Source organism: Pistacia vera, unplaced genomic scaffold (genome assembly GCF_008641045.1).
Source record: "Pistacia vera cultivar Batoury unplaced genomic scaffold, PisVer_v2 Contig19, whole genome shotgun sequence".
Taxonomy (NCBI): Eukaryota; Viridiplantae; Streptophyta; class Magnoliopsida; order Sapindales; family Anacardiaceae; genus Pistacia; species Pistacia vera.
This window is the reverse complement of record NW_022195990.1, coordinates 275,782-294,016: the sequence shown is the minus strand read 5'-3', so window position 1 is coordinate 294,016 and position 18,235 is coordinate 275,782. Positions and strand designations below refer to the sequence as shown.

At 33.0% G+C, this 18,235-nt stretch overlaps 1 protein-coding gene and 1 pseudogene across 1 annotated transcript; both read left to right on the top strand.

Moving 5' to 3' along the window:
• Positions 1-1,503: 1,503 nt before the first annotated feature.
• On the top strand, positions 1,504-2,974 carry LOC116127187 (annotated as a pseudogene).
• An 8,800-nt stretch (positions 2,975-11,774) lies between these two features.
• Positions 11,775-13,725, top strand: LOC116127186 (zinc finger BED domain-containing protein RICESLEEPER 2-like). The gene is made up of 4 exons (XM_031412837.1): positions 11,775-12,312; positions 12,430-13,151; positions 13,246-13,564; positions 13,652-13,725. The coding sequence occupies exons 1-4, from the start codon at positions 11,775-11,777 to the stop codon at positions 13,723-13,725; spliced, it is 1,653 nt and encodes a 550-aa protein (XP_031268697.1).
• The last annotated feature ends 4,510 nt before the right edge of the window (positions 13,726-18,235 follow it).

Below are 18,235 nucleotides of genomic sequence, written 5' to 3'. Positions count from 1 at the left end.
AAAACATCCACATTGTTCTAATATGATATGGCACTCATCATATAATTAATTGAATTATTAATTCAGTTATCATCTTCATTAGTTTAGTGTAAATTTAGATTTTAAAAAATAAGAACAAATCACACTTGAGATTTTTGTGTATAAATATTATTAAATAATGTTACACGATGAAATTAAGAAATTTATAGAGAGTTAATGGAATTAATAAAGTAAGATTTAATTAGAGAAAACAAATGCAGGTGGGTAGTATATTTTTGATTAAATTGAATTGGATGACGTATAGATTGACGTTTGATTATCAATTAAATTTGTGGTCTCAGATTCCGCACTAAACGTGGTGGTTGCTATCCCATTATAAATATCTTCTTCTTTTTTTCACTAAAACTAAATTAATCAAATTCATCTTCATCGTGTTCTTATAACATTTGATTAATATTAAAAAAATTTGAGTTTGAGTTCTTTCTCAATTATTAATAAGAGTAATCACTGAACCTATTACCCAATTAATAATTTCAAAATCTTCAAAGATTAGTTAAAAGTGTGCATAAACTAACCCAACATCCCTGGTTATTAAAAAAAAAAAAAAAGCATTATTTTTCTTAAATGTGTTTTTTAAAAGTTGTTACATTTCTATCAACAATACTATTAAGAATCAAATGATTACCGCATTAAATTGAAATTTGTCTGGCTTTCTAGCCATGGCAAATTGAACACGTTTAAATACTTACACAATATGTACTGTTTCACTGGATTTTTTTTCGGAGTAATGCTACATTTACACCACCCATTACACCATTTTCATTACACCATGATGTGGCATATCCCACATCCACGCAAATTTTTAATTATTTTGAATTTTTAATATTAAAATAAAATAATTATTAGTAAAATGGTGATGGTGTAATGAAAATGATGTAATGGATGGTGTAAATGTAGCATTACTCTTTTTTTCATCCTCTCGGTTGCATAACCAAATTATCATCCTTTCCCAACTTAAATAGGTATTAATTTTTTTTTTTAATTTCTTAACATTATAATCAAATATCTCACACTTAAATGCTAATTTTATATCCTATACTTTGTATTTGCAAATGAGATCATTACTGGAATTAAGGCTTGCGCTAACGCAAACCCAGCATCGGAAAACACAATTTCTGTGTCTGATAGGCTTTCTCGACGTAAAATTAGAATTGAAGTATATGTTAATAATTATCTTAATTAAGTTGGAACGTCAGATGACTTCTAGGTCATGAAAGTTATTGATGACTAGTAGATCACCACCGTCTACAGGTCGTGCAACTGTTTTTTACTGCACTGACGCCATTAATTCCTCTGTTGCTTTCACTAGTTGCTGTCTATGGTTTCCAGTTTATTCTCATTTAACGCATTACAAAATGTTTCCAAAAAACACAAATATATCAAATATTCTCAATTTTAAATTATTTCCCTATAAATTAAAGGGCATTCACCCTCTTAACCTACATGTTCCCTGTTTCATCAATAATGGAGTCTCTTCTTCAAACTTGTGATTGTTTTGTGTTTTTCTCATTAGTTTTGACACTCTATCTGTTTATCTTCTTCCTGTTACTCCATTTACGGAGGAAGAAGGTTTTATGCAATTGTGAAATTTGCTATGCATATCTTTCATCATCCTGGTCCAAAGATTTCAACAATCTTTGTGACTGGTACACTCATCTTCTTCAGAAATCTCCATCTCAAACCATTCGGATTCATGTTCTTGACAACACAATCACCGCGAATCCTGAAAATGTCCAACACATTCTCAAATCCAGATTCGAAAACTACCCGAAAGGGAAGGAAACCATTCTCCATGATTGTTGGTGATCTTCTCGGAAAGGGAATTTTCAATGTTGTGGAGAGTTATGGCATTTTCAGAGAAAAAGTTGCCAGTTGGAACTCGTAGCTTTTCCATTCGAACTTATGCGTTTGAAATTGTCACCAACGAGATCAAATCTCGACTGCTTCCATTTTTATCTCAATTGCTGTAAAAGATAGTAGCAATGTTGTGGATTTACAAGAAGTTTTTCGCGATTTTCGTTCGATAGTATTTGCAAGTTTTCCTTCGGTTTAGACCCTTGTTATCTCGAATCTCATGCCAATTTCTCTGTTTGCGAATTCCTTTGATCTTGCATCGAAATTATCCGCCGAGAGAGCAATGGTGGCATTGCCATTAGTGTGGAAGATCAAGAGGCTGTTAAACGTTGGCACGGAGAAAAAACTCAAACAGGCGATTAAGACTCTGAATATTCTTGCCATGGAGGTGATTATGCGGAAAAGGAAACAGGATTTTCCACACAGAAAGATCTTTTGTCAAGATTCATGACTTGCATCAACGAGACAACCACTTGAGGGACATTGTTATAAGCTTATTTTGGCAGGGCGTGACACAATGGCTCAGCATTGACAACATTCTTCCTTACTAGCACATCATCCACAGGTCATGTTGAAAATTCGGGACGAATCAGAGAAATTCATACCGCCAAATCAAGACCTTGCCAGCTATAATCAAATCAGGGAAATGCACTATTTACATGCTGCAGTGTATGAGAGTATGAGACTGTATCCACCGGTACAATTTGACTCGAAATTGCTCTAAACGACGATGTTCTAGCGGTGGAATGTTTGTCAAGAAGGGGACTAGGGTTATATCATCCTTATGCCATGGGGCGGATGGAAAAAATTTGGGGTCAAAATTGTATGGATTTAGGCCTGAAAGGTGGCTGAAGTGTGGTACATTTTTTCCTCAATGTCCTTATAAATATCCAGTTTTTCAAGCCGGATCTAGGGTTTGTTTGGGCAAGGAATTGGCATTGGTGGAGATGAAAATGGTTGCCCTCTCCGTGCTTCGCAAATTTGATTTTGAGCTTGTTCTCCTGGGGCTGCACCTCAATTTGATCCTGGGCTTACTGCTATGCTAAGGGGAGGGCTTCAGGTGGGAGTTAAAAATCGGTAATTCAGTATTGGGGTGCAGATAATTAACTATTGTTAAATAGGATGATACTTTTTTTATCAAATGATGATAACGTTAGAGTTGGTATCAAAACTGTTCCTCGGATTTTAGCAATTTGTTGAGTGAAATTGGCTCGAGCAATACGGTCGCCGGGGTGATGTGCAAGATCTATAAATACTAGGACTTATATGAGATTGAGAATTGAGTTAAATATATAGGTGAAGAGTCACATGAAAATGTTAAATGGTATGTTCAGGAGTCATGTGGGTGCAGGTTGAAGATGACTTCTGACACTGGAACGATTAATTGTGATTTCTTAGGAGAAAAATGGAGTTTGACTGTTCCAAAAAGAAAAAGATTCAAAGCGAAAATTGGAAATGGTCTGGCATGAAGAGATTTGAAGTTTCTTATAAGTGTAATTAATTTCAATTCTGCAGCTTAATTTAAGATTTGTTGATTTTTGTGCCAGATTGAGAGATGAATAATTTGTATTGGAATTCAAGAAATGTATTTTGCATAAATTAATAATAATATATGATGTGATTCTTAAGTGTATTGACTTTCGATTCATTGCAATTTTAATAATGTAGTTTTAGATTCAAGTATGATAGTTAATTAGATGTAATTAATTAAATTATGTTTATATGATTAAGTTTGAAACCTTAATTGTTTTATAGTTCCTATAAAACTGTCTATCGGCCTTGTAACTCTTTGTTGTCGTGTGGATTATTAATCTAAATTTGTGTACTTTGATATAATTGTCTTTCACATGCATGGAACATGATATCCTAGAAGAGAGAGATATAACAACATTTTTGTTATTTTAGGATTCAATAATTTCTATACAAGGAATCATCTTAATCATCGAATTGTACTTTCAATGGAAAGCATCATTTTCTTGAAGTTAAATATTATCGACATAGTTGATTGAAGTTTGTGTTAATCTAAAATATTGATCATTTCAAATTGTAGAAATATCACCGACAATCTTATTATAAGGTTTTTTTTTTTTTTTTTTTTCCGTTAATTTTAACAAATGATTGCCTAATTTTTAAGTGAAGTTCTAAAACCGTAATAAGTGTTATTCTTAGAAATATTACTAGTCAAATTAAAGAGAATATTTATCAATAATGGGGGCATTTCATTATATTTCTATACTTAGTGGGGTTTTGTAACATTAACCTAAATGATAGAGGGATATAATACTTTCTAATAATCATAATTACTTAACGAACCCATAAGGGGTAAATGAAATAAACCCATTACAATATGATATCCTAATACAATATCGAAAATTTCGATATTATTTTGCAAATTTGTTTCCAAATATTAGTGTCAAAAAATGAAGACAAAAAACTTAATTTTATATGTTCTTTTAAAAAATAAAAACATGTTTAGTATCATTCCTTAAAAATAATATTCTACAAAAGTAACAATAAGGTGATTGGTAATGAAATTTTAAAATTAGGTGAATTAAGTTAGAACAAATTAAATTAATTTGGTTAATTAATCATGTTTTGAATCCGACCCAAAAGAAGTTGGACTATCCACCTCAACCTCAAAAAATTAGTGGGCGAACAAATACATTTGAATTGAAAAGATTAGTAGCAAATTGTAGAGTGACATTTGGGGCACATAATTTAATTTTTATCAAAAAAATATGAATGTTTGTTTTATATATTTATTAGGGAATTAAAGTTACACCTTGTTGTCAGATTTGGTGTGACAATCCAATCTAGTGGTAGGGACATTGTAATCTCCAACATATATATGTGCATTTATATTTTTTTTCTTTTTTGGGAAAAGAAATGAAAGTTATATTAAATGACCTAAATTGAGACATCATTTATTGAACATGGGTAAGGAGCGATTCAATGAACTTGAAGGTGAGATGAAATAGAAAAATTTATGAGTCAATTAGTAAAATCGTTTAATTAAAATTAACTGATGTTTATGCAAAAATTTATACAAAGTAGGGGTACGTGATTGACACTGCTAGAATCATATAAGATATGCACGTAATCCTGATGTATCACTGATGGGATAATACGATGATGAACATGGAATAATTAACATAAAATATTAAAGAACAAAACGTATTTTTTAAAGTAGCGATCGGCTGTTTGTCATGCAAAACCTATATCCACTGTTATATTATTGAATATATAAAGTAAGTGATATGCATTTACAACATCTATGTAACCTATTTTTGCCGTCCCCCAAAACATATTATAATGGGGTTTAAACATATTACAATTGTATATCTCTACTATTGAATGTGATAGCGCTGTGTACAAATGTTGTATGCATCTTCAATGTTACGAATGAATTAATTTTCTCCCCATCTTATAAGTATTATCATTGTTTTATTTTAATAGATTTATCAAAAAAAAAAATCATGAAATACCTATAGACTTACCAAGTAGTTTGGAGACTTGAGCACCTCTTCATTAATGTTGAATCCACTTAATAATCTTCCTGAAAGAGTATTCAAAAATATTATCTATGCATGACATCGGCCTATGGAATAAAATTGGTATTCCACTAAAGCAATTTATATCGTCGAAGGAATACCACTACCCCGATGCCACAAAGGCGTCAGTATATTACAATTGTATATATCGACATGAGACCTTGGCGTTGATGTATAGTGTTTTTCTCGATAGTGATAAGTAGGAGTGTAATCGAGCCGAGCCGAGCCGAGTCGAGCCGAATATCTGACTACTTGAGCTCGGCTCGAATGCTACAATACCAAGTTTGAGCTCAAGCTCGAGCCCGATCAAGCTTGAGGAATCAAGCTCGAACTCGAGCTTGGTACCGTAAACTCGAACTCTACCAGCCACAAACATCCCCACAACCACAACCACACATAAAAAAAACCACACTACACAACCATCCCCACATGGAGAACCAACCCAACAAACATCCCATAAGAGCAACACAGCCACCAGTCCACAAACCAAAAAAAAAAAGCATCAAACAATAATAATGGATCCCCTCAACCAGCAATCAATTGTCAAATCTCAATCATTCAATAGTTTGTTTTCAAATAATAAGATTAAAGGAAGTTAAAGAATTTAAGCAAGCTACAATACGTTTTCACAGTACCTGAGAGGTTGAGACGAGATGAAGCAGAACAGCGACCAGCGAAGGAGGGGGAAGAAAAGGGTGAAGGAGAGATAGGAAACAACAACCAGCGAAGGAGAAGATTTAGGGTTTCTAATTTCTTAATCTCCAAAATTCCCAAATCTATTTTAGATTATTTGAATATGGGTGGATTTGCAATTTTAAAAACTTATACATTTCATATGACCCCCTATAACTTTAAAAATTGCATCCTCGAGCTCGCAAAAACTCGTGAACTTTTCGAGTCGAGTTGTACTATGATCGAAGTTGACTCGTGACAATAGTCAAGCTCGAGCTCGATTCGACTATTGTCGAGTTGAGTCTGAGCAATTATCGAGTTGCTCGTGAGAGGCTTGCTTGACTTTCACCCCTAGTGATAAGTGGTTTTAACCACTCACCTTAAGGGCGGCTATCAATAAACCATAATAATAACAATCATAGTTAATATTGAAAAGGAAAACTATTACATAAGTAACCATATATGATTAATTTTAAATGAAAATCTCATCACGCTAATACAGTAATATAATAGTAACAACAAATAGGCATTCTAGGAAAATCCTTATCATAAAAAATGCAATTTGAAACCACAAAAGTTTGAGAAAGCATGGGTGTCACAAATAGCCAAAAGTTGAATAATGGAAGAAATTGAAATTAGGTGAAGAGCTAGGCAAAGGTATTAAAGCTATCAACTACTAGGAAGCAAAGCTATAAAGAGAATGGCCTATAAAAGAGTGGTCCATAATAGTAAAAAAAAATTCTGATTTTTTTAATTATCATCTTACAAAAAGTACAATGAAAATGACTTAACATTGCTGCAAATGGGGTCTCTTAAAAAAGCTCAATTTAATGTTCATGGCCCTTGAAGCCATTTGAAATCTAGTTTCATCAACTTGGATATTTTATGAACTAATTTTTCCCTATTTTAATTTTAAAATAATATTGTTTTCAAGCTTTTTAATTTCTCATATGGGAACTTGAAGAAATGATTATAATGTTGGGGATACAATCTTCTATGAGATATCAGAAAGAACATGAAGATTTTAATATGATATACGTGTCTCGACATATAATATTGTCAATTTTGCAATGTTAAACATGAACTTGTAAAAATAAATAGATGAATTGAATGTAGAATGTAAAGTTATGGTGAGTGGTGTAGAAATAGCCATGTTGAGTTGAAGACAATATTCTCAAACTCAAATCACCCCTTGCCTAGTCAAGGGGTTGGTTCCCAGGTTGCCTGATCCTATCAGTTAGACCAGTCAGTCAGACCGATGACGTCAACATGTCTAGCAGGTTTGAAATCTAGCAAACACACCCTTATCAAATAACACATCAATCCTTGCAAGTTTGAAATCCAACAAAACACACCCCTACGATCTAGGCAAGAAACCGCAGAGCAGCCAAGTGGTGGCGATGATGATCGACGACCAATTGAAGTTTGTGATCATAGGGGTTTTGATGTGGAGATGAATGTGATGTTAATGGTGGTATCACATGGGATGGTTGGTGCTAGAAGCTGCCAAAATCAGGGAGGAAGACAATTGGTTTTTACGAAGCAAACAGGTGATGGCGACGACGAGTGGGGACCAATCAGAGTTCAAGATGATGGGGTTTTTGATGTAGAGATGAAGGTGATGTTGATGTTCGTGTCAGGTGGGATGGTTGGCGCCGAAAGTTGTCATAATTAGGGATTTGGTGACTTAATTCAACTATTGGATTGGTCAGACCGGCGGTTCATCACTATTATGCAAGTCCAATCTAGGCCATAAGCTAAAACTGGGTTTTGAGTGTTTCCAGACTGGAGAAGGGGTTGGTTCCCAGTTGGACCAATCGATTCAATCAGAGTTTTAAAACATTGGTTAAGAATTGTGTCGAGCACAACCCTATATCAGTTTTCTCATTACCATTCACCTACACTATGTTTGTCAACCAATGGATTCATAAACTGATCGAACCCAAAAAGTGTTCCAACAACCATCCAGTTAGCATTCAGCTTGATTGCAGTACAAAATACCAGTTGATTTTTAATATTAAAAAAAGTAATAATAAATAATCTTCCAACAAATATCCATCCTATCTAGAAATGACAATGATAAGCAATAGATTGAATGTCTATCAATGCAAGAAGTCTATGGAACATACCCTAGATTTATTCTCATGTTTGTTTCTAATGGTTGTTTATGGGAGTGTATCACATCACAAGTTTACCCTGATCGCTTTAGATAGGCACGAGACAAACATAGTAGTGCAGCTTATGGTGATTACCAATAAAAGAATCTAAAATGCATTTTTGTAAGAAAATAAAATATACAAGGATAAAGAAAAACAAACTTAAGAAGCATTAGATACTATGAAAATCAAATGGAAATCCATCAAAGATATGCATCACAGTTAACATCAAAAGATTTGCATAAGCAAATATACAACCATAAATGAGAATAGAAAACATATTGTTTTTAAAACATGTTTATTTTTCAATCGAAGCAAAATACCATGTTATAAGGACGTAGATGGCACATTTATTATAATTTAATCCTCATATAGACTTTGATAGCTTTGATATTGGATCTTACTATGAAGNGATTGAATGTCTATCAATGCAAGAAGTCTATGGAACATACCCTAGATTTATTCTCATGTTTGTTTCTAATGGTTGTTTATGGGAGTGTATCACATCACAAGTTTACCCTGATCGCTTTAGATAGGCACGAGACAAACATAGTAGTGCAGCTTATGGTGATTACCAATAAAAGAATCTAAAATGCATTTTTGTAAGAAAAAAAAAAATAAACTAAATTAGAAAAAAAAAAATATACAAGGATAAAGAAAAACAAACTTAAGAAGCATTAGATACTATGAAAATCAAATGGAAATCCATCAAAGATATGCATCACAGTTAACATCAAAAGATTTGCATAAGCAAATATACAACCATAAATGAGAATAGAAAACATATTGTTTTTAAAACATGTTTATTTTTCAATCGAAGCAAAATACCATGTTATAAGGACGTAGATGGCACATTTATTATAATTTAATCCTCATATAGACTTTGATAGCTTTGATATTGGATCTTACTATGAAGGAGTAGAAGTCCATTAATTGATATCCATATAAAAGATATATCATACGTCATTCATGAAAATTGAATCAGCAAATGTAAAGATAATGACCTAGCCATAAAAGAAAATTATCATGGGTTTTCTCTTTACTCACTTCCTAGAATTTTTCAATTGACAAAGTTTAGTTGACAATTACTTTTAGCAACACAAAACAATGCCCAAACTCAAGGACTAAAAAAGTCATCCTAGTTCCATTAATTGCATATTTCATTAATGTTACATAGCTTCAGCTTATCGAAAATGGATCGGTTGATTGGATTGGTGATGTCAGCATGTCCAACAGGTTTGAAATCCAACAAACACACCCTATAAAATTACACATCAATCCTTGCAAGTTTGAAATCCAACAATACATACCCCTACAATCTTGGCAGGAAACCACGAAGCAGCCAAGTGGTGCCAACGATGGTCGACGACCAATTGGAGTTTGGGATGGTGGGGGTTTTGATGTGGAGATGAATGTGATGCTGATGGTGGTGTAAAGTGGGATGGTTGTCGCCAGAAGTTGTTGAAATCAGGGAGGGAGATAATTTTCGTGAAGCAACCAAGTGGCGACGATGACAACCAGTAGTCAATCAAAATTCAAGATCATGGGGGTTTTGATATGGAGATGAAGGTGATGTTGATGGTGGTGTTAGGTGGGATGGTTGGCTTCGAAAGTTGCCGTAATTAGGGATTTGGTGATCAGGTTTAGCTATCGGTCCAGTCAGACTGACGGTTCGTTACTATTATGCCAATCCAATCTAGGCCATAAGCTAAGACCGGGTTTTGAGTGTTTCTAGACCGGAGAAGGGATTGGTTCCTGGTTGAACCGGTCGAACCGGTCAATTCGATCTGGCTTTTAGAACACTGGTTGAGGATTGTGTTGAGCACAACCCAAGTTTTTTAAGGAAGGATTGATGAGAAGTATCAGGTTAAGATAAACTTGGCAAACGGGCGGGTGTACCCGCGGGTCAACGGGTACCCGTACCCAATGGACGGGTACGGGTAACACATATTTTGACCCGTGAGAATCTGACCCGTACCCAGCTTGCCCGTGACTTTTGCGAATGGACCGGGTACTACCCGCTGGTACCCGCAGACCCGCAAATTTGAAATTTAAAAAAATAAATAAATAAAACTTATCACTCATCTCACTCTCAAAGTCTCACTCTCAACTCAAACCCTAATCTAAACCAAAACAGCAAAACTTATCAGTGAACAAACAAAAAACGCAATAGCTCATTCTCTTCTCTCACAGGCCACAGTAGCTCCACGACCACGACCACTCCTCAGTCCTCTCACAGCAGCTCCACTTCCTCACTCTCTCACTCTCACAGCAGCTCCACTCTCCCTCATTCTCTAACTTCTCTCACGGCAGCAGCAAGTGCTAGCAGCAGCAGGTCACGACAGCCCATTCTCTCACAGCAGCAGCAGATCTCCTCTCACGAGTCACGGCAGCACCAGCACGGCAGCAGCAGATCTCCTCTCACGGCAGCACCAGCACGGTAGCAACAGGGCAGCAGTCAGGTCAGTGTGGCCTCTTAATTCAAACCAATCTTTAGATTAAATTGGAGTCACAATCAATTCTGGGCATGTATGTGGTCATAGCATTAGATCTCACCTGGATTTGCAATTAATAATGAAGCTTCCATGAAATGACATGCACCAATAATTCAACATATATTTAATGATTTGATTGAGAAGCAGTCACATTTGAAAACATAAAGAAATAATCTTTCTTTATTTGATAGGAGATGCAAAAAGAAAATGTTGCTTTAGGCAATTTATGGGTGCCGTGGGGTACCAAATTTTGACTTTGATCTATAAATTCTAAAACTATTGGTGAAAGAATTGAATGAAGAAAAGAAGCATTAATTTTTATGCTAACAAAAATTGTGTATTATTCGGTGCATTTAAAGTCATACTTTAAAAAATTCTCAAATTAATTAATTAATCATGTTACTTCCTCAACATCCATGTTAAGTTATACAGAATAAATATAACAAATTTTTTGTTATATTAAATGTCACACCTATAACATATAAGTCAAACTTGTGATCAATTTGTAATATATTATGATTTGTATTTGATAACCTTATATGCTATTAATGCAACTTAAATTCGTAAATTCTTTATTTTTTTTTTTTTTTTTGGATGAATTGTTATGAATTATGATTGGTTATACTTATTGGAGTTGAGGGGTGTTGATTGTTGAGTTGGAAAAATCCAGTCATTTGGTAGGGCTGGTTTGCTTGTAAAATATATGGGAGTGTTTTTATTTTTTTTGGACGAATTGTTATGAATTATGATTGGTTAATTAATTTAAATGTAAATACTTTGTTGTGTCCTTTAGATTGGCTTGGTATGGAGGAGTCTATAGATATAGGAACGGGTCGTAATGTAGCCGTAGGTCAACTTCCTTCTACTGGTAGTACTGTTTGTCCAAAAAAACGTAAAGTTTCAGATGTTTGACATTATATACAAAAGATAATGGGGAGGTAAGGGTAAAGTGTATGATTTGTGGTAAGTCATATGCACATGGTAGTTCCAGTCATGGGACTAAGAATATGAGGCATCATATGGAAGATTGTCCTAAACGTACCATTACTAGTAGTGTAGATCAAATGATGATGGATTGTGATACTAAATTGAGATGTATGAAGATTTCTCAAGAAATTTATCGTGAGAAGATGGCAATAGGAATCATAAAACATAACTACCTATATTCAATAGTGGAGCATGAAGGAATTAGGGATGTCCACATGTATTTGAATCATGAAGTTAAGCAATATACTAGGAACACCGCTAAGGCAGATTGCTTAAAGGTATATTACAGGGAGAAGGAAAAGATTAAGCTTGCTTTAGAGAGGGTTTCGGGTAGAATATGCTTGACTTCTGATATTTTGAGTTCTTGTACTATTGATGGGTATATTTCTTTAACGGCTCACTATGTTGATGAGAACTGGGAGTTACAAAGTAGAATTTTGAATTTTTGCCATATTCCTTCTCCACACTCAGGGGCTCTTTTGTCAGACATAGTGTATGATTTCTTAAAAGATTGTGGGATTGAAAAGAAATTCTTCTCTCTTACATTAGACAATGCAAGTAACAATGATAAAATAGAAGACATTTTAAGGAGTCAACTTTGTGTGCAAAATGTTTTATTATGTGATGGTTCTTTTTTTCATATGCGATGTTGTGCACATATCTTGAATCTCATAGTCCAAGAAGGGTTAAAGGTGAGTAGCGTGGCTTTGCATAAAATTCGTGAAAGTGTGAAATATGTTAAAGGAAGTGAGGCTAAAAGAATCAAGTTTGGAGAACTTGTTCAAAAAATTGGTGTGATAAGCTCAAAAGGATTGCGAATGGATGTTCCCACGAGATGGAATTCCACTTATTTAATGCTTCAAAGTGCGTTAATATACCGTCGTGTGTTTGTTCATTTGACACTGATAGATCCCAATTATAAAAGTTGTCCTTCAGATGAAGAATGGGATAGGGGAATGAGGATTTGCAAGTTCTTGCAACCATTTTATGAGATCACTACTCTTTTTTCGGGTTCCCAATACCCGACAGCAAACTTGCATCTCAAAAATGTGTGGAGAATTCAAGTGCGTTTATATGAAGAGATGGAAAATGAGGATGAAGTTCTTAGTACCATGGCAAGTCAAATGAAAGGAAAATTTGACAAATATTGGGATTCTTACACTGTTGTGTTAGCAATTGCAGCAATTCTGGACCCACGTTTCAAGTTTGAGTTTGTTGAGTTTTGTTACAAAAAAGTTGATGGCCCAGTAGTTGCAACAAGAAAGTTGGAGTTGGTCAAGCAGGAGTTGTATAGGCTTTTTGTTGCTTATGAGGGTCTAAGTGGCAATGAGGTTCAGGTTCCCTGCAATCCTTGCGTGCAAGCTAGTGATCCTAATATCATTGGAGATGATATTTGTGTAAGTCAATACTCCCTAAATATTTTTATATTCTTGTGATTAATAAGGTTTTCTTAATTTTATATTCTTGTAATTTTGTATTTAAATGGTGCAGGAATTTGACTACTCCAAGAGTGACTTTAGTGCTACTAAGAAGTTGGAATTGGATACTTATTTGGGAGAGGCAAGGTTTGATCGCATCAAATTTTACAATTTGGATATCCTGGACCATTGGAAGAAAAATAGTGATCGATATCCGATACTTTCGATGATGGCCCGTGATGTGATGAGTATACCAATAACGACTGTTGCTTCGGAGTCCAGTTTCAGTATTGGTAGCAAAGTGCTCAATAAATATCGAAGTTCACTTTTACCGGAGAATGCAGAGTCTTTGATATGCACCAGGACAAGGATTTCTGGATATGAAGTTAAAGGTAACATTTTAACCTATATTTCACATGTTTTAATATTTTTGTTTGTTAATATATTACGATAATTAACTTATATTTTGTTAATTGTAGAAGATGAAATTGATGATGTTCAGCTGCTTGTGTCATTAAGTCAAGTGCCGAGGAAGGGGAAGGAGATTGCATAATCAAGGGCGGCTTTGTTTGTTTAGTGTGTTTGGTACTTTGGTTAAACAATTATATATGTTTAATTGTTTAGTGTTTACTATGTTATATATGTTGAATGTTAAACAATTTTATATGTTTAGTGTTTACTAATTAGTAATTACTATGTATGTTTAGTGTTTATTAATTCTATTATCTATATGGTAGAGTTTGATATAAATATGAAAAATATTAATATTGAATTAATAATGTTTGGTGAAATCTAATCAAATTTAATTTAATCACTATTTATTTAATATAATAAGTTAATAACTAATAAGTTTAATAAATGAATTTTATATCAAGTTTTTAAATTAATATAATTTAGTATGCAATTTGAAATTTTGAATAAAAAAAAACAGTAAAAAATAACAAAAATATGGAAAAACTGTGAAAAATGTGTAAAATGTAAAAGGCTGCTGCCATTTTCACGGGTGACCCGTACCCGCACGTGCGGGTATGGATCATGAAAATGTCGACCCGTGAGATTTTTTCACCTGCGACCCGTTACTACCCAGACCATACTCGCCCGTTTGCCAGATCTAGGTTAAGATAATGAATTTCTAGGCGTAAAAAATGCAATATAAAACTCTGGGTTATGTCAAACATAATATGATTTGATTTTTTGAGAAAAAGGTTGACAAGATAAGTCAAGTTGAGATAACATATAGTATCAACTGCAAATTGATTAATGTTTTTAAACAAAGATTATTGATGCATGTCAAGTTAAGATAACGAATTGAGAGGTGGGAAAATTGTGGTGTAAAGCTAGGGATTTTGTTAGACATAACATTATTCGATTTTTTTTTTTTTTTAAATAGATTGACAAGACAAGTCAAGTTGAGATAATACTGAACATATAGTGCCAGTTGTAAATGGATTGATATTTGAAAGAGAGATTGATGAAACATGTCAAGTTAAGATAATGAACTAAGTGGCATAAAAATTGCGATGTAAGCTAAGGGGTTGTGTCAAACATAAAATGATTTGATTTTTAAAAAGAGATTAACGAGATATTTCTAGTTGAGATGACAATGAATATATAGTGTCAACTATAAATTGATCCTTTTTTTTTCAAGAGCGATTTCCGAAACCTGTCAAGTTAAGATAATGAACTGGGAGGTGTGAAAATTGCAATGTAAAATTAGGGATTGTGTTGAACATAACATGATTTTATTTTTTGAAAAAGACATTGATAAGACATGTCAAGCTCAGATAACATTGAACATTTTGTGTCATCATGATTCAACCAATTTTTTTAAAAAGGGATTTATGAGACATGTCAAGCTAAGATTATTGAGTTTGGAGGTATAAAAACAGTTGTGTAAAGGTAAGGGTCATGTCAAACATCATAAGATCGATATTTTGAAAAAGAGATTGGCAAGATATGTCAAGACTCAAGTTGAGATAACATTTGATAGTGGTATAATTTGATCTCATCTTTTATATTTTTAAATTTTAAGATTTGTATTACGATAAATGGAACTTGTAGGGTGTTTCGTGGTCTTGAGGATTAGATAGGCTCCAATGTGAGCCTGGATATCTCAGATACCTAAAAAAAAAGTATTATTTTAGAAAGGATCAAAAAGCTCTTAATTTATTTTTTTTTCCCAGAATTTTACCTTTGACTATAGTTTGGAGGGGTCACCATTGATTCTATCCTCGACAAATTTAACCCCAAACTCTAAACCCTAGATAAATCATATTACGATCCTATATTCATTAAAGGAAAAAAACTTAAACATGGTATCGATATTATACATGTGATATTTTAGGAGGTATAATAAGCAAAAGAAAGAAGGTGTATCTAACAAATCAAATGAAGAAATTTGAGGTGACCTTGCCATAAGGCAGTATTGTCTTGCAAGACTTAGCAGAAACATTTGAGTTGTGCAATTAATGCCCTACAAAATTAATGTTATGGGTTAAGGATTTATATAAATGATTGATTTTAGACATTATAAATCGTCACACAGTTTTGAAAGTTACAATATTTTAAGATAAATATATAATACCTTAACTAATTGAGTGCTTAATTATAGAATCGCAATAATAATTGAACTAACCATTGAATCTAATTCATATTTCAATAATTTATAGCTATTGGTGAATTTAAATATATTTGGACTAATACAATCTCAGCAGCTTTGGCATTTATAATATCCTCATCATCAACAATAATCGCAAAATAAAATAAAAATTATATATATTGAAATTTGAAAAAATCATATGAATGTTGGATTACAACAACAAAAACAAAAACAAAAATTCAGAATTAAGTTTCATTAACCGACAAATAAAGAAAAAAAAATATAAAAGAAAATATGAGAAATAAGAACGTATCGGAGAAATTCAGAAATTTAAATAACAAAATCAATATACCTGCAAAATATGACCGTAGCAAGAATAACAATACTAAAAATAATTAATAACAAGTTACTACAACACTTAGTATTGAATATTTTAATTTAAATCTTAACGTAAACAAAAAATAAATAAATAAATGTTATAATGAAATGAGATTAGAGTAAATTTGAAATTAAAACTCAAGAGAACTTACTATCCAATTAATATACAATAAAAAAAAAAAAAAAGCAAGAAATTTCCTAGAATGTAGAAAAAGAATCTGAATCACAATCTTTGACAAAAAAAACCATTTGTGGCTTTCAGAAAAAGCAAAAGAAAAAAAATAAATAAAATATGTTTTTGGTAACATTTGAAGAAAAAATCCATTACTTGAAGCTTTTGGGTGCAAGAGGAAGGTGAAAGTCAATATACCTGGTCAGCAAGCTGTCTGAAGATCTAGATTTTCTTGGCATTCTTGCAATATTCAGTACTTAAATCTTTTTATTTTATATTTTCTACAAGTATGTCTGACTCTGAGCTCAAAATCAAAGATAAAAAAAAAAAAAAAAAAAATGGAAGGTAAAAACAAGATAGAAATGGTGGTGAAAAAGTTGAAGAACAGCTGTTGTGTAGGGTTGGCAACATCACAGCTGTTGTGTAGGGTTAGCATATTTTTCACGTGGAAGAAAAGAAATTTAATGCAGTGTTTGTCTTTTGGGTAGGGTATACTTCAAGCCAGCTGTTGAACTTGAAATGTGATCCCACTTCAGTATTCTTCATCACACAAATGACAAAACTAGTTTTCCTCTTTTCACTACAATGTCAATGTATTTTTCTCCTCTATGAAGAATGTCCTTTCAGATGTGGACAATTTAAAACTTAGAATTTTCCTCTATTAAAAAAAAATTGGAGTTTTAGATTCTAACTCGGGATTATGGGCTGGTATAGCCCATCCAAAAAGCCAACTGCAGCCCAAACAAAAATTTATCAAAGCCTCGCCCCATACTCTGTAAATGCCCCATACGTTAAGCTAATTTATAGCTTACAATTTTATTCTTTAATCATCAACACTTGAGAAAATTATTAGTTATTAAGCATAAGAAAAATATGAAGAAATCTTAGGAACCATTTTTTTTATTTTTTTTTTTACAGATTTTAGTTTAGAAGGGTAATGTTGTACATCATGTAGTATTACTTCGGAGAATTTTATGGAAAGTGATATATTAATGTTTATTAATTACTTAAATTGCAAAATTAATTTTTACTACTTATAATTAACAGAAGCTAATTCTGGTTAAACATTTTTTTTTATTATAAACTCCACACATTGAGTTCATCTTTCACTCTATCTTCTCACCCCTTTTTTTGGATGGTTTGATTTGCTTAATTCCAATGAAATCAGAAGAGACAAAATATTTTATCAGTCTTCCCATTATCGGATTAGTAACTTACCAGAATTTTGCACCCATTGAAGCAGCATAGCAGTCTGTCTTTGCTCTCTCTCCCCTTCTACTGTTCTACATCATCTTAGTTTTATATTGTATATTTTACAATTTTAATTAAATTAACAATAATTATGCTCCATGAACACAGGGAATATATAAACTAGTGGATGGGGGAAGAGGAGATCAGGGAAAGGAAGATGGTAATTCATCATACAGAATTCTTTGCATTAAACATTAAAAAATCTACTATAAATCTCACATTAATAAATATTTTGCCCTATTTACTTTCACAGAAAGAACAACACTGCTGCTGTTCCAAGGTGATCTTTTTAATAATCGGAGTGTGCGACCAGTGGTAGGTAGCTTCAAGGTTCAAACGCAAAAAATCAATGAAGAGAACAAATCTTCTATACCCTCAAACTAACCCCTTGGGGTTGTATTCCATGGCAATAGTCTGCTTTTTTAGAACAGGTATGAGTCAAATAGCATTGATTAACTTGAAAGCTACTACTCTTACTATTGTCAAAATAGTCCGAAGTGTAAACATGTAATCAACGATGTAGATGAGGATTTAATTTTATCTTTCCACTGACAGGATTATATCTTTATCTTCATTCAAATTCTTCCATAATAGTTTAGTACCTATTCATAACTTCATACTATAAATATGTATAATATCTTGCCGTTTATGAGGCTCAGCACA